This window comes from Anopheles coluzzii, chromosome 2, assembly GCF_943734685.1.
Source record: "Anopheles coluzzii chromosome 2, AcolN3, whole genome shotgun sequence".
Taxonomy (NCBI): domain Eukaryota; kingdom Metazoa; phylum Arthropoda; class Insecta; order Diptera; family Culicidae; genus Anopheles; species Anopheles coluzzii.
The window spans coordinates 18,344,887-18,367,757 of record NC_064670.1 but is presented as its reverse complement, the minus strand read 5'-3'; the positions used below and the strand labels follow the sequence as shown (position 1 = coordinate 18,367,757).

At 46.9% G+C, this 22,871-nt stretch overlaps 1 protein-coding gene and 1 long non-coding RNA gene across 7 annotated transcripts in view; one reads left to right on the top strand and one right to left on the bottom strand.

Moving 5' to 3' along the window:
* LOC120949572 (cytoplasmic polyadenylation element-binding protein 3) overlaps positions 1-22,871 on the top strand; it is a 254,263-nt gene that overhangs the window by 214,067 nt on the left and 17,325 nt on the right. For all 6 annotated transcript variants that reach the window (XM_040366962.2, XM_040366955.2, XM_040366954.2 and 3 more), the window contains 2 exons: positions 13,387-13,581; positions 21,047-21,159. In XM_040366962.2, the coding sequence (XP_040222896.2) occupies positions 13,387-13,581; positions 21,047-21,159 (308 nt within the window). The remainder of the gene's footprint in view (positions 1-13,386; positions 13,582-21,046; positions 21,160-22,871) is intronic.
* Positions 1,597-13,116, bottom strand: LOC125906599 (uncharacterized). The gene is made up of 3 exons (XR_007451958.1): positions 7,174-13,116; positions 6,465-7,008; positions 1,597-6,182 (listed from the first exon to the last, which is right to left on the bottom strand). It is a non-coding gene; the product is annotated as an uncharacterized LOC125906599 (long non-coding RNA).

The following is a 22,871-nucleotide window of genomic DNA, read 5'->3' as shown; positions in this document are numbered from 1 at the left end:
ATCATATTTCTTTAATTTTCAAGAAACCATTTCAACTATGCATGATGAGCCGAATAACTCGGAATGCAAGTGCCTTGGGCTTTTGGGCATACACACACACACACATTCATCAAAAACCGAAGTTTTTTGTTAGCCTTTGGTGCGCGTTTTGGAGAACTTGTCATCCTCAAAGAAGGTCTGAAGTGCCAAGCATGCTTGCAGAGCCCTACGACACAACGGACACGCAGATATAATAAGTGTTTTTATTGGCTGGATCTCGCCGACAGGGGTGAACCACTGCACGAAAAGATCGTACAAGCTTTTGGGCGTATAATTTTGGTGAAACGGATTTTTATATTTTCTCTTCAGCTCTGGGCTGTAAAAATGGCATTGCATTGTTTCGTACCAGAGAGACAGCATACCAGTGACGCCAGTGAACGCAAATGTAACGCAATAGCATCTTCATATGCATGCAAAAGACGGCGGTTGAAAGAATCGCACCGTTGCAGGCATAGGTCGATGGTTCGGGGTACGATTATTGACAAATTGAACCTTGAGCTACTCAAATGAGTTTAGCCGATTTACGACCGTCAAATTATGTGTTCCCTGCCGACTGACCAACCTGACCGGTCCAGCGGCGAGTGTGTCTGCAAGACGCTTCAAACCGATACTCTCGCATTCCGGTTGGATGTTTTATTACTAGGGACCATAAAGCGTTGACATGCAGCCCGGTAGAAGACACGCAGTGTTTTGTTTCGGTTTCGGTTTTGGTGTCGGGTGTTGTCAGAGCTTCTCGGTTATACCAGCACCGATCGGTCAGAGGTGCAGTAAGCTCTTGATCGTGTCCGTTTCGTAAATTCTCGTATTTCTACCCCTCTCTCTGTCTCTCTCTTTGTCATTATACTCGACGTTCGATTTTTTACCCAGCTTAAACATAATTAAGCATATTAGCCGCGTTTAAGCGTTTAGTGCTGTAAATTTGTTTTGACAATTTTGATTTATGTATCATCACTCTTTTGTCGGGCCACGGCGAGCCCGACGTTCAAATGCTAATTGCGGCTCTCTTTGAACGGGCTCCGCACAAGCGACACCATCACCTTCGTTCCCTTACAGTTTATGACTCCTCCGATTTTCAATTCCAAAGTCACCGCCGAACGAGGCGATAGTGAGGAATGTTGATTCGTTATTTTATTGCACATTCCGATCAATCCCCGTTCGTCGCTTACTCAACAGCTTGAGTGGCCTTCCAGATGGCAGAAACAAACTTAAAACTGCATGGTTAGTGCCCATATAACCGCTTGTACATGATCATTCGGAGAGCGTCATGGACTCGTTATCATTCATTGTAAAACTATCGATCAGGCAAAAACGATGGACTAATCCATTGCTTGATCGATCGAATGAACCATAGTGCTGATGGATTGGTGTTTTCCATGCAATTGCACCTTTGATTGTTTTTGGTGTTTTCATCCAAACATAAAACCCAAAAACAACAACCAAAGTCCCAATTCCGGTTTAGCTTTCGGGTTCTTTCGCTTCGTGTTTCGCATTCGTGTTTCGCATTGTACGCTTAAACCCTACACCGATTGTAAACCTGTATAACCTCGGAAGGGTAGTTTTGCGTTTTTATTTTGCGACGAACTTTTGGGATCCATTTTCTTTTCGTCTCTCATCCTACGTCTGACAAGAGGTTTTTTGTTTTACTTTATCCTACCCATACCATGTACGTTTCTTCGCTTTGCTGTTGTTTGGTGGGAAATCACCTATCGACAGCGAGAAAAAACGTTGTTTTGCAAACGTTGTTTTAACTTCCAACGCGCACAGCAATAGATTTTTCTTTTCTTTTTGGGACCATTCAAAACGCGAAAAACAAACCCACGAAAACGAAACCATTTTTTTGTTCTCTCCTTTTCAACCCCATCGGGCCGGATCAGGGGTTTCAGGTTAACGTTTGCAAAACGTTCGAACACAGTGACGAGGAAGAAACATAGCGTAACATCAACCACATAAACACACACATACACACAGCCACAGAGAAGCAGTAACTTCCTTCACAGCGAAAAAGAGCAACCTTCATGGGCAACCTCCATGCTGTCGTTCTTTGGGATGGAGAGTTTGGGGCCCGACGTTTTTGTTGCTTGTGTTTTCAACAACCATTCGGGTATTGGAATCGCAAACGCGCGCCCAGAACAAAACGAACACGAACAGCACACGGCCATCACGTGGTTATACAATCAACTTATTAAGGCAATAGCCACACAAAACGATGATGTAGATCGGCACGCTACGTGTATTTGCACAGCGCGGTGGTTTTGTGTGTGTTACCTGTTTCCTGTGTTACTTCCTTGCGCGGGACACATTCCACCCACACTCCCACTGTGCGATTTGTTTTCCAACTGCCGCACGTACTACACAGCGCACCGGTTGCACCAACCGCGGGTAGATCCTGCTCCGACCTTGGCAACGTACCATTTTCAGACGGCACGACGGCATGACGGTTTGTTGGGGGAGGGTGGAAGGAAGAAACCAGCGGGTTGAGGAGAACACAAACATAAAAGTTTTAAACATTTTTCGAAAAGCAATTTAAACTAGCACACAACAAAAGACAAGTATGAGACCACGAAATGAGTCCGAGCCGGTCTGGTTGGTGCTTCTACTCCGTGGTTGCTACGATGTTATGCCCAATACGGCGATGGCGATGCAGTTAACAGCAAGCGTTTCGGTAGTTGCAGCATCCCTGTAAGCCGTCTACATAATTTCTTCGCTCCACATACAAACACTTTCCACTGGTTACGGCGACCATTTCGCACCTGCAGTTCGATACGGTGAATCTGTTTGACAGTCCCTTTTGACTTCCTGTCAGTCACCAGGCCCACCTCTCTCTCTCTCTCTCTCTCATGCCAACTCATTGCCAACGAAAAATGAGTCACAGTTGGAATCGTGCCGCTTTTTGCGCGCTTTTCGCTCAATCAAAGCTGAAATCCATAAAAAAAAGTTTCTCATCCGTAACCAAAGCAATTGAGAGCAAAAATAGCGTTCGGCAGGAAACGCAAAACCGTAGCACAGCACGGATCCTGGCAACGGGCTTTTGTTGTTGTTGTTATTGTTCTCCTTGAACCAACACACAACACAAATGTCCTGTTCCATCACGTTTGCATACACGTTGCTACGCACCGGGCGAAGCTAGGAGTGGATGGCGAGCCCATATGAGCCATGGCAAATGGGAAAATGCCACTCCACAGCTCCCCTTACCGTTGTTTCTTTTCCTCTCTATCCTTTTTCCTACCACACCTTCAAAGTGATTCTGCTCAAGCCTCGTCTTCTCTTGTAAGGAGGTTAGAAAACATTTCGCAGGCAGCCTACAATTTCGCCCCTTAAATCCAATGTGTTACACTGGGGCCCAGGTTTCGCGTCTCCATGTTTTGGGGGAGTTAGGCAGCTCTCCTCAGTGTACACACAGGGAGCACACACCAGACCCAGAGCGGTTCGAGTTTATGGGCCGGAAATAAGTGGAAACACTGTTCTCAATTTGGGGTTTCAGCAGTCGAAAGCACGACTCACGTGAGGGAAAAAGTTTAAATTAAAATTTCGTTGACAGAAGAAAAAAAAACCGTTGCACAAAAACGCGAAAGTGGCCCAAAAAAGGAACAAGCCTTGCACAAGGGTACGCGAAACAACGACGACGACGCCTTGCACGTCTATAGAGCAGACGGTACGGATCGTCTAAACCGAACATCGAAAGGTTTGGCTTTTTTGTATGTGTATGTGTAACAAGAATACTTACGACACGAAAAAATACGCTTTTGTAGCTTGCTGCTCACATCTGTTTGGCATCTGTTTCGCCGCTTTGTTTCCCGTGACACACACGAGGAGACCAGTCCGTTTTCACCAGCCAATCGATACCAGAGCCTTTGCAGAGCGTCCCAAAATCCGTCAGCCAAAAGAAGCCAGTGCACTAAAACAAGGTCAGAGAAACAAAAGCAATGTGTACTTTGATGCCGTTCCCGGTGGGGCGCAAAAAACAAATCAATAGTAATTCAGTAAAAACGTACCCAGGTTCTATTTACATTCCTCGCCAAAGCGTCTAAAATGCTGTACCATTTAAACCGACGGTTGGCATTGTACCATTGTGGTGCGTGAATTTAAAAGTATCAAAACAACTGGACTGACGAACGCTTTTAATAGCGTGAGTAATTTATTATCACTATAAGCACACAAACATACACACACACACATGCATGCACAATGCTTGTCGCTAACATTTCGACCGTCTTCCGCCTACGACAGGGCTTTTCCATCGTACGCACACGATCCGGTTTTTCCGAGTGCCAAATAGCATTCCGACGCGTGTGGTGGAGAGCTATCGAGAAGGGACGGAGAAAGGGAGGGAGGTTGTCCTGTTCACGGCAGTGACAGTGGTATTTGTGTGAATCATAAATCATTGGAAAATTGATAGCCAACAAGCAATATAAATTACGTCAATTCATTCACCGTGTCCGTATCCCCATTCCGTTTGCTGCGAGTTGGGCGGAATGATGGCAGGGCGCAGCAACAATACCGTACACCGGTCGGAAACAAAGGTTGCATCCCGTGCACCGATTTGTGCGCTGTTGTGCGCACCTTGTGGGAAGAAAATGGACATTGTTATTATATGCGAATTCTGATTTAAAATAAAAGAAAGAAGCGGATTATTCCATTCGACAATATACAACAACATTGAATGCCAACTGTTGTAATGGCTCACATTTTACCATCGATCTAACTCATTGTGCTGCAAATAGTGCTTCTCTTGTTCTCCTCCTCAGTATAGGCCCACAAACCCCTAGCCGGTTTTATGGTGTACATCTAGTAACGAACCAATTTTCAGTATCATGTTCGGAAAAGAGCACAATTTTTCCAACAGTGTTGTGGCTGCATCCATCAAAACGTAGTCCTCTGACCGGTTGATCGTACAATTCATACCGTACAGGACAAAACCTAACACACACACACACAGAGGATAGATCATCATTATCTGATGCAATGTAACACGATTTTGTACTTTGCCGATGTGTGCCCCGGCCCCATGGTCTGCCCTTCTTATCACACTACGCGCTAAATCACTGCTCTTTTACTAACGACTAAAGCCCCAGAGGTACTCCAAAATCCGTCCTCCCTTTACTGGTTCCTGGTGGATAGAAATACGTGTTGCGTTCCGTCGGTCGCATGTCTTAATGGTACACACACACACACTCACAGATTTCCAAACACTTGCACTACATTACGCAAATGAACTTCTCCGAATGCCCAGCGGGCCATATTACACTGTTCAACCACACGCGTTTTGCAGATGTTTCCTGCAACTTTTTTGTTTGCTTTTTTTGTTCCTGTTTGGCCAATGCAAAACACCTCGCAAAGAATCATTCGCCGCACACTGTACTGGGGGAGTTGGGGGGGGGGCGGCTTCGTCTCTTCATCCATCACACAGTCTTTGCCCGAGCGCATGGTGCATCCGCGGACGCGGAACTTTATGGACTCGCATACTAACACATACACAGCTCGAGCACGCGGGCACCGGACACGAACTTGGAAACGCAGCTCAAACTTTGGCACTTTTCGTGTCGTTAAAAGCCCGGAGAACACGCGCACCGAACCTTCCGGATGCGCGTTTCAGTGGTGTGCGCGAACCAACCATCCCGTCGTACACTGCGGGTTTGGGGTGTGATGGTTCCGAGTGAAAAGTTTCCACTTCCTACATAGACAACATCCGCGCAAGAACCTGCTAGCACACTCAGTCGGTACTGATCTTAATCGGCCGGGAGTGCTTTATAACAAACATTTCCTCCTTGCGCACGGATGAGTTTTTAAGGTTGCCGAAGCTGTTTTGCAAACTCTGGGTCTTTCATTTTTCTTTCTTGCTTATTAAAAAATAATTTTTCCTTGTTCCTTTCCCGTTGTGGCCTTCACGGGTTGCGTGTAAAGTGATAAACTGCTCCGAATCCGTAACCGAGCTTGATCCGAGCAAAGCACGGGCACTCGTGATGCGCTTTAGCCTCTTCGCTGGATGTTGATATTGCTGCAGGTGGAAAAGTTTCGATCGGTCTTCCTTATGACGAACCATTTTCCAACTTTGCTCCGTCTGTCCCTGCGTTCGATCAGAAGTTGTCACCGTCATAAAGCACCATTCATCCAGAGTACGCTCCAAAAAGTGTCCCCCAAGCTTACTAAAACGATAAAAAATGGAAACTGTTAGATTTGATCGCTAAAACATGTCCGCTGACAAGCGTAAGCGCAAATTCACCGCAACCACCAAACCACAGATAAAACGATTATTTAAACACCACAAACACACACCCGAAAGCTCATTATGCTAATTTATATTAATGTATTTATACACGATCCGGTGGTGCTTGTACAAAAACGAAACGCAATTGCAATGAAGGATGTTTGATGCAAGCAGAAAAAAAACGCGCAGTAAAATGAGATTATTGCCATATTGTTACAACCTGATGTGATGAACCTCGCGTCCGGAACGTTTCAAAGCCACCAGGGCACAACCCGAGGATTGGGGAGGGTGAAAGTGTCCTTGTGCTGCTGTAATTGATTATCTCCATTACATTTCGGTTTAATTTCTGCAACGACAAACGAGTTGTAGGCAATGAACACTTAACTGAATTTTATGAATCTTCATCAATTGTCCGCCAGTTTCGGATGCATCACACCGGTTCCCGACCATTTACAGCTACTTACCAGCCTGTCGGTGGCTCTTCATTCCCTTTGTGTCTGTCTGTGTGTTTGTATACATGGATGTGTGTTCGGACGCTCCGGAAACGCAACAACGGATTGGCTGGAATGGCGCATGGAGGTCATTAAACAAAAGTGTAATTAAATTGTTGAAAAATAAATGGCAATTAATCTCTTCCCCCTTTTGAACCCGCCCGGATAGGATGCTGGCGGATGGGTCCGGTTCCTGCGTGCTCATAAAGCACTGCTTCTGCTACTAGACATGTCCACGGGCTAGTCTAGTTGTCAACCATTTGCCAACTGGAGCTGAAAGACAAAAGAGAGAGGGAGGAAATAAAAAAAAACGATTGACAAACACCAGCGTGAACCGCTGATGATGACGGCGATGGCCGGTTGGAGTGTTCCCGGGACAGGACCGGGAGGAAAAGCCAATATAATTTGATATTAAATTTATTAAAGTTATTTAATTACGATCTCTCTCTCGTGGACGATTGCTGGTGCTGCCACTGCTCCTACTCTTTGCCGGGCATCTTTTGCTCATTTCGCGTGACATAAAGAACGTCACCGCACATTCCGGCACACTGTGGTACAATCCGGATCGCCATTGCTTCGTTCCTCTTCGTTTATCATTTAGCGGGACCGTCGCTATTTTTTTTTTCACCCCCAGTTTCGTTGGCAATGGCGATTTTTAATCACACACACACACGTACACGTACACCCACATACACTGGACAGGGACTGGCTTCTGGGGCGCTTCTGTTCTTCGTCCAAACCCGAAAAAGGATTCAGCTCATACCAGCGACAGCAGGTTTCTTTTGCGAACATATTCACATCCGCTATACGCGAAAAAGCGTCACTATAGTAACGAGCGAGTGTTGCTAAGAGTGTTTTTTTTTACCTTTCTGCACGTGTGGCAGTGAAATAGAACCCCCTCAAACTAAAAATGTCGTAACATCAGCGGCCGCCCAGTGCTTCACTAATTCCAAACCGAGTAGAGCGAAAAATACACACAAAACTTTTATTGCTATAAACCACATACATTGCACAAACACACACACAGACGCATACGCATTAGCAAAAAGAGCAACAAAACGAGCGCGATACACAACCCACTTCCTACACCAACGGTCCCGGGGAAAAAAAGGACCCAAAAACCCGCCCGGACCGGGGCAATAGAGATGGCGCATATAAAATTATGGTACACATGCCAGATGCTCTATGCCGTGGTGGCCCGTGGAAACCCGCGGTTCACCAAAACGAAACGAGCATCGGTAGCGCATCCAACCCACAGGAACGAAACGAAGGCCACACTTTGGCCGTTACATATTAAAACCGCAGCGACTGTGCCCACTATCCCGAGGCTTTGAGGTTGTAGTGTTGTATTTTAGCCTTAGTTCTGTTTTCTTTGTTTTTTGCGCGCTTCAGTTTAGTCTGGGCCCACATTTCTACACATGACCGACACACACACACACACGCCCAAACACACATAGAGGGGAACGACTACCGCCCACCATTTTTTTTGTGTTGGGAGAGAAAAGTTTTCAGTTAAAATTAATTTAACGTAAAACATAGCGCGAGCCCACCACAACTGGGAAGTCCTTCCCCAACTTCCGGCCGGCGAAAAAGAGTTGTAATTTATCACTGTTGCTAAAGTTGGAAACTGGGATGGCTTTCCGCTCGCGAAGTTATTGCTTTCGGTGGCTCCGGTTGACATGGCAGTTGATAAGAAAGGCAAGAAAGGGTCGGAATGGGTGCTGGATGCTCTCGAAAGCTAAACATACGCCCAAATGCCCATTTGCTTTTTTTCGGCCTCAGAAAAAGATCACTTCCGTTCCGGATGCGAGCAGAAGCCGGAAAAGGGCTGGACCCACACACACAGAAAAAGGCACCAACCACCAACTCGGAATGTGGTGAATGGTCATATATTTCCCCCACCGGCCAGGCGAACCACCAGCCGGATATCGAAACACATGGGCGATGGGTCGTGTACATCTACGCACCGTTGGCCGCCAACGTCAAGTGGGTGCCCAGTCGATGAAATGTCAGCAACACCGGTTAGTGGCCAGTGGTCAGGCACCTTTCATCCGGTGTCAGATAAGGGCGGGTGGGTGTTGTAGTTTAGTTTATTGTACCCTCTCCGCTACCGTGGAACGAATTTCCTCCAGAGAGTCAAATCCCCCGTGTGCAATGATGATGGTCGCAGTGTCATGTAGCGTATACGTTCATCCACATGCTGGTGGCCAATAATTCAATCGCAGAGATAGTTTAGACGCCAACAAACAAATAAATGGGAAAATGTACCCATTTGATTGTGGCACGTTTTTGCTTGTGTTGCTGCAATTGAAGGAGCAATTTTTCATACCGATTTTGTAACCACTCTTAAACCCTTCACGCGAAAATGGGGGTTCGAGAAATTAAATCTGTAAACGCAAAATCGGATACAAATTTATATGGTGCTCCTCCTTCAAATGGATGAACGAACGATGACTTGGGAGCTTCCACCGGTACGAGCGACGCTCGAGAGATACACGTTCTCATCTCCCTCTGCCTCATCTCACACCTGTTCACCAGCAGGACCTGTCTCTCGGTATCACCCAGGTGTCCGGCCGTCCCCGGTGGGGTCGTTGTGATTGCAATAAAGATTTATACTTCCAGCACGTTTTCCGTTTTGCAGCTCGTGACGCCCGGCAACATTACGAGCGCGACGCTCGATGACAACCGCCGTGGCCCGGGGATCGTAAAGTGTTGATTTAATTTTGCCTTGCGTTTTCTTCCGCGTCTTTTTTCACCCTCTTTTTTTAATTTTTGCATTCTCTCACCTTGTACGACAAACACTCTCCTATGTTCCCTGAGGGACGGTGAATGGTAAGTGTTTGGCGGGACACGGTCTGGGGACAGATTTTCATTTGATAGAAATACTATCTACAAGCGCTTGTTCCTTTCCGACTCTTTTCCATTGCTGCCCATTGCTTTGATTTTCATGTTTCCCACTTCTCTTCCACGAAGAAACCACCGTGCACTTGTTATTCCAGAGGGTGTACGTGTGTCGGTAGCGTGTTGACTATGCGCCCCCATCCCAAACCCTTGGAAGTAGGTTACCGAGTTGTATGACCACGTTTCGGCGGCACTGGTACTTTGCGTTACTTCTCTCACGATTCTATAAATTGTCTCTCGATGCTTTAATTAAAACAGCCGCGCCCATCCCCACCCTTGGGTTGCATGTTTCCGTGTACTGCAGCTTTTCAATTTCCAATACGATGGTTGTTATTGCCGCACGGCTGAAAGGATAAATGATGCATTGAAAAAGAAGCGCTTGATACAGAGCATATAAAAGCAACATTTACAAACCTGCAAGCACTGAAGAATTTTTGTTGTTGTCTGTTCAGCTGGTATCAGTACCAAAATTGCGATAAACCTGTCCATTTCACTCCGGTCAAACCTTCTCAGCACAAGGCAGCACGTAGTGAAATTTGAACTACGCATCTGTCTCATTTTGAATTGCTTAGTAGGCGTCGCTGGTAACCTCGCGCACACAAACACACTAGCCACGGGAGTCATCGCAGTAAACGTTTGTTGTATTTCCACCGCTCGCCAAGGGACATTCCTAGTCTAACCTTCTCCCCACTCCACTTCCCTTTCACTCGCTGCTGAGGTTGTCACAAATTGGGTTGACATCCAAAGTGTTTCCGGGATGTACTATACATACACTCCGCACATTCTACCCCCCTTAACGACGATGGAGATGGTTGTAAATATAAATATTAATTAAAACGGGATGGCACTGCGTGTGCGGTTGTTTTGAATGTAAATTACATTTTCATACAGATTATGATGCTGATGGCGGTTTGCGGTGCGCAGCCCGGGGGGGCATGTGGAGCAGCAAACACACGGCGAGCACTTCCCGGCTAAGGATAAACGCCGCACTGTTACAGGATCATGTACGGTGTATTGTTGTACACCACCAGTGTCGATGAGAGTTCGTGCGGGTGGGTGGAAGAGTCTATGGCCACTTGGAACACGACTTAACTTAACAGTCGAGTGTGCGACCTGTGGGGCGCAGTACCAGTACGCAAAAGACTAGCGCCTAATGGCGTTATGGTTTTGCCCAGTGACGCCTTCCAGCAGCTCTCGCACTGAAGATGTGCATGTGTGTATGTGTGGCAATGTTTTATTAACGCCGTTTGTCTGCACAAATGCTACGAAATACAGTGCATTAGCGATTAGCGTTTTGTACGTCAATTGATTTTTCCAAGCTGCTGTTTTAAAGCTGCTGTGTAAGCTTTCAATACTACCAGCCGCTTGTGCAGACCGTTTATGTTTAACAACCAAAACAGTAAAAAAGAAAAACAACCCCAACTCGTCAGCAAGCGTGACACGTAGGGGACGCACTATTTGTGCTCCACGTGCTCTACACCCTCCACCATTCAAACAGCGCAATATCCATTCCGTGCTGTGCGCAGTTCTTTTCTGTACGCAAGAGGCAAATGGTGAGTGGTGAACAGAAAACGGGGGTAGATTAAATTAAATCATGCAATCTTTACCCGCCATGGGCTCGTTGGATGGTAAGAGCGAACAACAGGACTTTCCCCCCGGGCGCATACGCCGGTCGAGTCAATAATCCTTGGACTAATCGTCACCACTCCGTGGACGTGTTTCCGCCCTCGTGCTTGTTGGGGCGAGTAGGGGCGTTCCTAGTAAATACAAATTACAAGCGATAATTACGATTATTTTGATAATAATTTTTCTCTCACCCGTCGCCAGCCGACACGATAAGCCTCCACAGTGCCACAGTGTCACACACACACACACAATCAAGGTTGATGGGCTTGCTGTACGTGGAAAATGCACCGTCCGTGCCGCACGCAATGCTCGCAAACGAAACAGCCCCGACCGCACCCCCGGGAGAATTCCAACAGCATATTAAGTGCAGCAAACGAGGGGTCGCTCGGCACTCGGTTAGTGTGTTCCCACCGGTATATCCGAGGGAAAAGGGATTTACCGTTCCAACCGTTTATAAGGGGTACTTGGTGTGTATGTGTGTGCGTGTGTTGTATTGCCACATTTTCTCCGAAGGCGTTTAATGGCGGTGCTGTGAAAAGAAAAATGGGGAAATGGTGAAAATCGTTTGATTACGGACTTCGCTGCCAGGAATCGGTGCTTCCCACACTGGAGTAAGGGGTAATATTAGTAATGAGGGGCGAGCAAAGTATGGCCTGGGTACATTATGGCCAAGGAGCATGGTTGGTAGCTAAACAACCAACCACCCTATTCGACCGTGTGCTGAAGCTCCCTACTCACATCTTCGCACGGTGAGGCACGATTTAGGTCTTAATCGGGTTTGTCGATCGGTGCTTGAAGTAGGCAATTTTGAGCCAAACAGCGAAGGAATGAAATTTGATTTCAATTAAAACCCACGCTCCCCGGTCGCCTAACACCGCCTTGTGCCCTGCTTGCCGCAGGTAGTAGAGCATTGCGCAAAGTAGCATGCTCGCCATTCCTGACGGCACACGGCACACTTACCTGCGCTCCTGCCCAGCCACAGCACGTCGTATTTAACCCATTACATCGCATTTTCCAATCAGCTAATCAAACAACGTGTGCGCCTGCTTTCACAAACACGCAGCGGTGTCTGGCCACATTTTGGGTTACTAATAGTTTTCTAGCCGCTCCTAGACGCGCGCGCGCGTCCTTGCCTGGTGCGCGACCGGCCCTCGTGGGTAAACAAACCCAGGCGGCTGCCCCGGTACAGTTCGAACCGATTGATTATCTACGGCAAATAGGGACCAAGCCATACATTTCACGCGTTTGTTTACCAAAGGGATCGACTTTCGTAACATGATGGATTATGTGGTTCCGTGTTTGATGCCATTCCGGGAGAGCGCAAACATTGCCGGGGTGCCAGCACCTTGAAATCGATAAAACAAATCTGTTATAGATTATCACTGAACCGAGGAATGGTTTGCTTACCTGACTCGTTCACTAATTACACCAAATCTTATAATTTTCATCAAATAGAGAGAGTTTCTCTCCCCGGATTTAAACACTACTGGAGCCTGTAGAGGCTCAGTTTGCACAACGTAAACAAACGAGAGCGCCATCTAGCAAACCAATGACAGATGGACCGTCCACTGACAGCGCGACTTCAGCCAGCATAAAAAAAAACCTTCGCCCACCGCAGCATCTCCCACAGGGCACTGCTTCTAAATCCCTTTTTTCCCTAGCAACAGTCTCCATCCATTCAGTACCACCGCGAGATGTCATCCCGGTACCGGGCCAGGCGAAAGAAGCAAGTCATTGTGCTGTCAGCGTTTGAGCGCGATTGAAGTAATAGAAGCAGTGCGTGTGCGAGTGCGTTTGTGCGTGTGTGTGCGGTACGGTCTTAGTCAGTTTTCTTCAGTGTCAGTATTATCCAATCCCCGCAGAAAATGTTGCGCAGTGAGGGGAATCGTTCGCACTATTTCCAAAGCCGCTACAACCCACCGGTCGATAATGCGGCCATGGGTGCGATTTTGGGACCATACTTAGCGAAGCTGAAAGTGCGCGATCTAGAGGGTTCGTTGTGTGCTTTCCCTTCTTCATGCCATAACCTCCAATATGGCGAATCATGATTAAAGAGCATCTTTAGTGTAGTAATCGATCCTCACTCACCAAGCACTTTTTTTCTCTCCCTCTGCTCGATTTTAGGCAAACCCTTTTTCGCCGGACTGGACGAACACCTGAACGATGACGATGGTAGCGGTGGCGGTGGCTTCATCGGTACCAACCAGCTGCAGCTCAACTCGCCGGCCAGATCTTCGCCCCACTCGAATGGCTCGGAGACGACGGAACGGTTCTCCCGGAAAGTGTTTGTCGGCGGTCTGCCACCAGACATCGATGAAGGTAAGTTTCGGTATTTTTTTTACTTCTTATTCTTGGCGTAACATTTTGTGCGTTTAATTAAACACGGCAACACGGTGGACATGACGTGATTGTAGTGCTTTCAATGCTTCATAAAACGGACAGGCATGATTCGCAGCCAGCTAAGCAAAGATGGCCGCTTATTGAAGTTTTGCCTCACTCGTGTAGCAATGGCTACTTCGGTTGGTTTGCGTTCGTTTTACAGCCAGCACTTGGGAGGCAGCCTTCTTATTTCCTTTTCGTTTCTGTTTTTTTAGTACTACAGCATAGTGGCCCCTAGTTTGCGCATTCACTTCAAACTAAACCATGTGGCCTCAGCTCACTTCATAACATACCCCTGCTGCTCTGCTTCCGGGCAATTGGAATTTAGCTCACATAACAGCAATTCCCAGCTGTTGGCGATACGCAAAGCTCTGTTTTTTAGTGCCAACTGTTCACAATATGCCGCCTCCTCTCAGCTACCGTCCACCTAGCCATTTGTTTAAATATTAGATAAGGTTCTATTGCTACCCAATCAAATTTGTTTCCGAAATGAGAAAATCCCCACCATCGCCAAACGGGGTGCTCTTTCCCTTGTTGTCGTTTACTTTTGAAGATAATTGCAAAACACACACACACCCTGGCCCCTTCGGTACCAATTTCGCCTGTGCGGAAGTATGGCTGCTCCTACCACCACTCTGCTTCATAAAAATGATGCTTATTGAAATAGTCAAACCCATTCGTGCCTGATCGTGTCGGTATCATCCCTCTCTCTCCTGCCCACTGTTTACATACCCGGAAGGTGCTTTAAAATACTGCCACACTTTATTGCTTCATTTGAACGATTACAGAAAGGTGTGTACGTCCCGGGATATGAAGTTTGCAGTGCCAAGACCGGCAATGTTTAGTATGCAAACACGCTGCACTATTCCGTGGAGAGAGATGATGTAAAGATGGTTCCGTATCGGATGCAGCAAACTGCTGAGAGCTGTGTCTTGTGGACTTCATTCAACATAGAGTGTGTGTGTGTATGAATGTTTTTTCTCTTTGCTTTTTTTGAACCTTGAACACCTTCACAAAGCTCAGGACTATCGTGTATTGTTTTGTGCCTCTGCGAGTGTGCTGTTGTAACGTACACAGTGCGGGTAAGATGTGTTGGGGGAAATAAATTCTATGCTTGTGGGGTGTTTATCCCCATCCCTTTTGCTACCAACCAATGGCACTCAACAATATCCTTTCAGCACACTCCACCCATCTGGAGCTGGAAGTACTAGAAAACCTTCCCAATTCCCCCGGCCCGATCATTACATACCACCCACCCCAGTGGTGGCGTAGTGCTTCCAGCTGCAGGACTGCTGTTATTTATCGTTGCACTTCTCTATATGTGTGTGTGTGTCGTTTGCTTCGGATACCTCACTCCCTAGAAGCTTCTTCGGGTATGCCTTGAAGCTGGGATGGATAATGCCAGCACACTACCAGGATCACTGCAAAACAAGAACTGATTGTTGTACTCTCTCGCCCACCCATCCCTTAAGTACCCGTATAAATGTTGGCCTGGCGAGAGTTTAAGTTTGTTCGTCCTAATGAATTACTGCGCCATCTGGGAACGGTCCAGCGTCCAGCGTTGAATGGTACTCCGATAGTCGTCTCCATGTGTGGGGAAACCGCAATAACCGTTTGTACGTTTCCATTTCCCATTCGAAAGCAGGAAGATATTTACATCTCCCCGACACTTATCAAACCGTTCCGACAAGCTATGACCGATGACGAAATTATAGCCCGCCACCAGCGCACCCGCTCTCTTCCTGTCCTGATAAGCAGCTGTAAAGATTCGCCCAATCGTAAACACGGCAGCAGCAGCAGCATGATTTACGAGAACGACCGACGACTTCCCAAACATCATAAATAACTAACATTGTCCGGCTGTGTTTGTGTGTGTGTGTGTGCATACACTTGAATCTTGTGCCATGTGCAGCTGTGAGAAGCTGTGATGAAATTGTGAGCAATTTGTGTATTCTTAGCACATTCGTTGTGCACAGGATATTTGTGCAAGCAGCACCATCGCACAAATAAACACAATTAAATACCATTTTGCCCCGCTCCGCTGTAACGATAAAAGGAAGGTGTCCATCAAAATACCGCTCTCGGTTTTTGGTTATATTTTATAAACTTTAAAGAAAATAACTTCTCACTTCCCTGGAGAGATGTTTGAGTTGGTAGCGTTCGTCGGTTCGTTTGCTGCATACCATTTTGCCTTCATTCAACGGATTCGGCGGTTGCCGCAGACAGTGGCGGCTTCAAGTGCTCGCAGAGGGGAGAAGTATTGTGCATTCAACGAGTGTCGTTACGTCAAGTGATAAAGTCTCAATCAAATTTCCAACAACCATCCCCAAGGACATCACCAGCAGCAGCAGGAGGAGGGGGGAGATGAGTTTTGCGTCCCACATCGCGCTACATACCCACTGCTGGGTGGTAACGAAATTAAACAGCCAGTCGCCGCTGCGCGTTTCCCTGAAGCAACATCAAACGCGCATTTGCGCCAACTCGGCGCTCAGCGCGGATTAAACAGCAGCGCCACGGCTGCCGTATAATGTTTCCTTTTCCCTTCTCACTCTTCTGCTACCTTAGATGTTAAGATGTGCAGCTAATGAATTTCGCGGAGAAAATTGCGTCTGAGTGCGTGTGTGTGTGTGTGTGTTTTTGTCTGAAAGCTTCTTATGCGGCGCGCTCCCCAAAGTCCCAAAATTCATCAACAACAACAGCTCCGGTCGTCGCTTTGCATTGGGACGATCTCATCAAACCTTGGCATTGTGTGTTCTCCTCCCTCGCCGCACCCTCTAACTTCTTTACGAGAGTTATCTATTTATTTTATTAGAATTTCTTGTTTCGCTGTGTAGGGAATTTGCAGATACCACAATTTGGATGTACTTCATTGGGAAAACTTTGCCTAGGCTAGAAGAATCGCACACTACGGTAAAAGGACCATCGCTATTACCATCAACGCAGTATCTATTTTACTAACCTGCTGCTGCTGGTGCGAGCGCGGTAGTTAAACTTGCTCAACTCACGTTTAATGCTGGACGATTGGTACAGAAAAATAAATTGCCGCCCCTTCTTTGCCACCCAAAATCTCCAATTGTCCGAAGGGTGTGAAGGTAAATAGCGTAGCCGCAAGTAGCCTCAACATGCAAATGGCCACAATGCTGGGTGTGTAATATTCCCATCACTTCAACACACGCTCGCACACCTCCTCCCCCCCCCCCCCCCTTTAGCGCTCCCCCGTATGGGTTGTTGCAATTGAAGTGAACGAAAATTTGCTGTCTAGAAAATAATGTTCATACTTTTCTTCTTTGCTTTTCCAGCCACTAGCGGTGTAGTTCGGATGGGCAAAAAATGCTACCAAAACTAACAGCAGAAACCTGACAGATCGACAAACTTATTCCTCACGCCTTACCTTTTTGAAAAATCCCACAATTGCATTCTAAGGGGCGTACCCACACACACACACAGGAACTTGAAACCTGGCAGCACATTTTTCTCCCTGAACGAAACTTGAAACTGCTCCTGCTACTGCTGGTGGTGCTCTTGTAAAGTGCTCAAGTTGCCGCCACTGCGTTTCGCTTTTTTTCCTCAGCTACATTCGCACAACCCCACTCGTCCGGGGTTTTTGAAACGCAACGAACGGCGGAAAACATCTCTCAGTTTCACCTGACGATGCTCATTTTATGAAGACGTCAAATTTGCTCTCGTCCTCGTCCTTTTTAAGGGTGGTGGCTCAGATTTTACTGCTTTGCTGGTCATACTTTTAGAGCAGGAGCAGAAGTTGGAGGATGGGGGCTGGCGTGTTGGTAGTGAACAAAAAATCCACCCCCCCCCCCCCCCCCACTCCCACGCTACCGGGTTTCATGGAAAATGGAGGACGCACCGTTTTATTTCCTCTTTGCGAGCGTTGCGAGCTATTAAAACTCTGGTTAAAAAAAACGGAAGTTCTTTATACTCCAGCAACTTAGGGCCCGGTACCCGGTTCGTAGCGCAAAACGCAAAACTCTGTACTGCTGTTGCTGACCGGGAGGAAGAATATTTTAAAGCCTTGGTTTTAGAACCACTGAAAACGAAGCAGCATCCTTATCTGGGAAATATTCAGATATATTTGCTAGATCTTTTTTTTGTGTGCCATTCTTTCTTTTCTCTGTTTGTTCACTTCCTCTTTTACTGGGTCACAATTCGAGCGGTCATTCCGTGTTCTTTTGTCCCCCCCCCCCCCCCCACCCAAGCTGCTACCAACTTACAGTTAGTCATTTCGTCGTAGCCCACTTTTACAACCTGGCATAGTAGGACGGTTGGGATTTAAAGGGAAAAAGAGTTCCCTTTTGTGCTTCAATGCACTTTTTGTGTACGTGCTCTCATCCCTTGCCAGCATGATTATCATTTGACCAGCACTTGCTTTCCCTTCATCATCCCCTTTCTACGGGCTTGCCCATCCCTTGTCCTGTCAATTGCACTGTTTAAACACACAGATCCTGGCCAGAGTGGCAAATGGCCAAGGATGACGACAGCGATGACGGTACCCGGCGGTAGCGCGCGTGCTGGATGGGTTGTGCGGTTGCTTTTTAATTAAATACCAGGCTATCAAATAAATGACCATAAAAGAAAGCAGCAGCAGCACACAAAAAAAGAACTATCCTTCAATGGAAAATCGCAACCGCGCACGGAGCAGCAGCAGCAGCAGCAGTGGCAACAGTACGACCTACCACGAGAGCCGCCAGCCGCCAGCGGTAGACATGATGATGCGTCGATGCCGTGCCATTTTGCCGTGCAAACCCTTTGAACATTAGCGAAAGCTTGGGCAATTTGTCAGACTTCGTCGTCATGTTGCTTGCTGGCTTGCTAGCGACCGGCTCTCGTCATCAGATCGGCTGACCGGTTCGCCGCCGGCCGGAGAGGGCGCGCGAAGGGCCCTCTATTAAATACCGCTTAATGTCCAATTCAAACAACATTTACATTTTGTCGCTAAACGTACCGTCGACGCGCAGGACGGAAGGGCACAATCTCTCGACTATGGCAGCGTCCGTGCGCGCACACTATCAAACCGGTGAACGATGCGCCCAATCCACTGCCGGCGGCCGCGCCATAGTCGTCGGGCTGGGAAAGAAACCACTGCTATAACAATATTCTTAAATTAATTGCTCGGCTATCTACTAAATCATTACGCTGTTTCACACATTTCCCTATCCGTCACACAACTCTGGCCGCTGCACACAGCGGCGTATCGTGTTTGGGTATGTGCGCGCTAGGCGCTACAAAAACGGAACTACGAGGCATGGGAGGATGGGGGTGTTTGTGAAGGAGATGATTTATTTTCCGTATCTCGACGAGATTCGCCGTTTGCACAGCGCACTCTGTAGTGCGTTTAGAGTGATTCGCCGTTAAGATTTGTGTGTAATTACACCGACCATTCGAGTGTGGAAGCGTTGTGCGTAGACAAAGTTGTATCGCTTCATTAGTGTGTTCAGTGCAATTTTTATTTTATTTATGTTTTCCATTAATGCGTTAGCAGCCCCAAAAGTAGAAAAGACTCTCATTAGTTTGGTTATTAACTATAATCGAATACGTTCGCATCCTCCATTTATCGATGATAATAATCCTCGTGAGCGGAATTTCGGAAACCCCATCCTAACCGTCTCACCGGCAATGGTTAATTTTGTTCCTCGTAAGAGCCCATTGTTTGGTGCGTGTGGTGTGCCCCACTTCGATCAGCTCATCAGTGTGTTAATCAGGGTGTATCAAGGCACGATTAAAGTAAATTGAGTTTAAGCAGAGCAAACGCACGGCGTGCGTATCTTTCTCATAACCATGCGTGAAGGGCAAAGCAGCATCAGCCAAATCCTTGGAGATTAACTTGCTGGATTGTGTCCCACCACCACCACCCTCCTAGAAGCTCTTACGCATATGGCAGGTAGAAATCGGACCAAACCATTACTTTCTCTTGAGCCTGCTCCTGTCTACGACACACATTCCCCCACCGACATTACCTCCTTTCCCTTGCTACATTGCCGGTAGAAATTAGACTGTGTTCTGGCAGTGCTGGAGAAACCATCTTCTCTACCATTTAATCTAATTACATCGTTTTTGTGTACCACTCCTGCTTTTACCTTTCGCACACAGCATCCTTCAGAACAGACGGCGAAGGACAACTTGACCGATAATACCCACCACTCGCAGTCGCCCGCGCGCAGAGGAGGTTGGGGCAGCAGGCCACAGATGCCCTTCGTCCTCTGTTGTAGTAGGTGCAGTACCACCCATCAACATGCTGCTGACTCGTTGATTTGACAGGTCTTTTTCACATGTACTATACAACCGCACCCGGTCCCTGGCCTGGCCGCACACACACACACACACACAGCACACAACAGGGTATCTGCTGGTGTCATCTTGCGGGAAGATAAATGCTGTAATTATCTTGATGTGGCGATGAAAGTCAAGCTGCTGCTATTCAATCTCTTAGCGAAATGATGATCCAGGGCGGTTGGAGGGTTGGTACGGTGGTAGAAAATCTATAAATTAAGTATAATTATTACTACGGCAAGTTTTGGATGGTGGTGATGCGCGATGACACTTTTGTGTTGAATATTACAATAAGAAAACAAATGGTTTTATGTTTGTGGTGTTATCTGAATCTTTGTAATCATTATATATCTTTGATGATATTTCATCCACTTTCAGTTGCTAAATCGAACACAAAACGAACAATCCTTTCCGCTGAATTGCCAATGAACGGCTCTGTACGCAACGATGTTAAAACGTGTTCGTGTTTAGCTAGCCTAAAACCCGTACTATTTATTGCACATAATCAGTGCTGTACAAAAGCTGGGATAAAGAGAGGGCAGGCTAAAATCAAATGAACACATCGTCACATATGGACTGCCCGGCTCTTGGTCGCTGAATATTTCGCAATTTGTACGTACCTCGGGAGAATGCGTTCACACGCGCACCGCACCGACCCGACCCCCATATCTGTTCCGATGAAGTATAGCGACAAAGAAATCCCAGTCCCATGTACACAGGATTATGCTGTTATTACATAAACAGATTTATTACTTTTAGCCTGTTATACCTGTTACGGTTGTGCTCGGGCGAGCAGAGTGTGTGTGTCTTCTCTCTGTCGCTTGCTTGCTTGCTTGCGGCACACCAAAGCGATGCTACAGGTCGTCGCTGGAAAGCTGCCACCATTAGGGCGAAAGTAGAGAACGTTATACCATATTTCTTACCGGAATTGTACTCTTCACTTTTGTGCTGTCTTTCCCACTCGTTGCTGGCTTTTTGTTGCGTACGGAGCAAATATTATACAGTAAGGTTGATTTTTTAAACTGAGGATAGAAATCATCGCATAGTAGATATTAATATATCCATCATATCATATCGCATAGACATTAATTGTAAAAATTATGTTTTTTTTTTTATCTTGCAGAGGAAATTACCACATCGTTCAACCAGTACGGAGATCTCATCGTCGATTGGCCGCACAAAGCGGAATCGAAATCATACTTTCCGCCGAAGGGATACGCTTTTCTGCTGTTTCAGGTAAGTTGGTGCTTTCGGGAAGCTGCAAATTGCAATCGCTTACCATTGCCACACAGTATTCACATGTACTTATCGGTCAATTATCGCTAAGCAACGCCATTTGCTGCAGAATTCCATTGTGATGAGGATGAAATGCCCTAGTCTTACGTTTGCCATTTGCACGAGTCAGAAATCTACCCTTGGCGCGAGAGTGTCCTTTGTGTACACTTTGTCTCGGAGTATTTTCTTTTGCCAGCGTTCGTTGAAAAGCCCATTCCCCTCTAGGTGCTTGGGACACTGGTCAACAGGAATCGTCCGCTTGCTAATTGGATTATGGTGTCAGCTTTACTACGAACACAGGTTGATGGTATAAGCGAACCACCGCAACCACGCTGTTTGACGAGGTGCACAATTCGTGGAATCTCACGTCCGAGGGATTTCGCCTTGGTCGTCTCACCGGGGCGTAGGAACGAAATCGTGCTCTACGGTGTCCTTTGTCCACCAAATGCGCTTATTACATCGCCCAGCTAGACCTGACCTAGTCAACGTATTATCAAAACATAGCCTCCTTTGCACAAACAATCACACGGGCCCGTTTATCGGGCAGACCTTCTTCTGGAACGATTGTCATAAATCGTTGCCGGCGGTAGGGTGTCATGGCAATTCAAAATTGCTAGTATTAGAGGTGCACAACAACAGGTATCGTTTTTTATTTAAGCCACGTTAATACAACCCGTCCCGTTGCCGCGTTGATTGATTTTATTCTTACCAGTGAGTTATGTTCCTGGTGGGCTGGTGGAGATAAATCGTCCGTTCAAGGACCTTTCGTTACGTGGGCTGATGGAACCGGCTTCTACAAGTTAGTGCTCTTTAGTCGATTAAATTCCCCAAAAAACCCATTTATAGAGCGTCCGATTTTGTGTGTTCGCCAGTAGAATAGAACCCCTTTTTTGTATGTTTGGGGGTGATATTTTGAACAGCACGCTCTAATGAAAAACAATCCCAACCAACGCTCTCTCGCAGCTCCATTTTTATGGCTAATTACCGGCAACACCGACGAGAGCAGCGTACGAAGCTCGGGGTTTTCCACGGGCGAAAAACTGTCACTCGTTGACGATATATCAACTTATCACAATCTTTTCGAGCTAATTAATCACTATCACGCCCCAACAATCACCGAACATTACCGATTCCGGTAGAGTGGAGATTTATCCTTCCACGATTAATCTTAACTTCGATGTCCGTCCGTTTCGTGCTTGGTGGTGGGTGATCCGGGGGGAGTCTTGTGTGTGTGGCCGCCTTCCACTCGTTAGAAAAACAACGGTAACACCAAAATCCCAGTGCGACGCTCGGTTTTTATCGCTACACTTCCTTTATCTTGGCGTGCGAACAATGAAACGGGCACCTCCCAAGGGCATACTTACGAGCGGCGGCGGCGGCGGCGGTGGCAGCGACAGCAAAGGCTACAGCTTTGCGTCAATAATTTTCTATTACCACTCTTTCGCACGGCTTTTGTCTAGCTTTACAAAACCAGAAAGAAAATGGGAACTACCATTTCAACGGCAGCTGCCGTTTTTTTGCTTGTCGTTTTAGACTTTCGCTGGCTGAATGGTTGACTGAACTGAGGAAAAAGGAGTCTTTCATCGGCTTCTAAAGCTTTTTGCCAAAATTGGTATCCTGTAATGCTTCGATAAATTAAGCTTTATTTCATCAGACACTGTACTTAAGTGTGA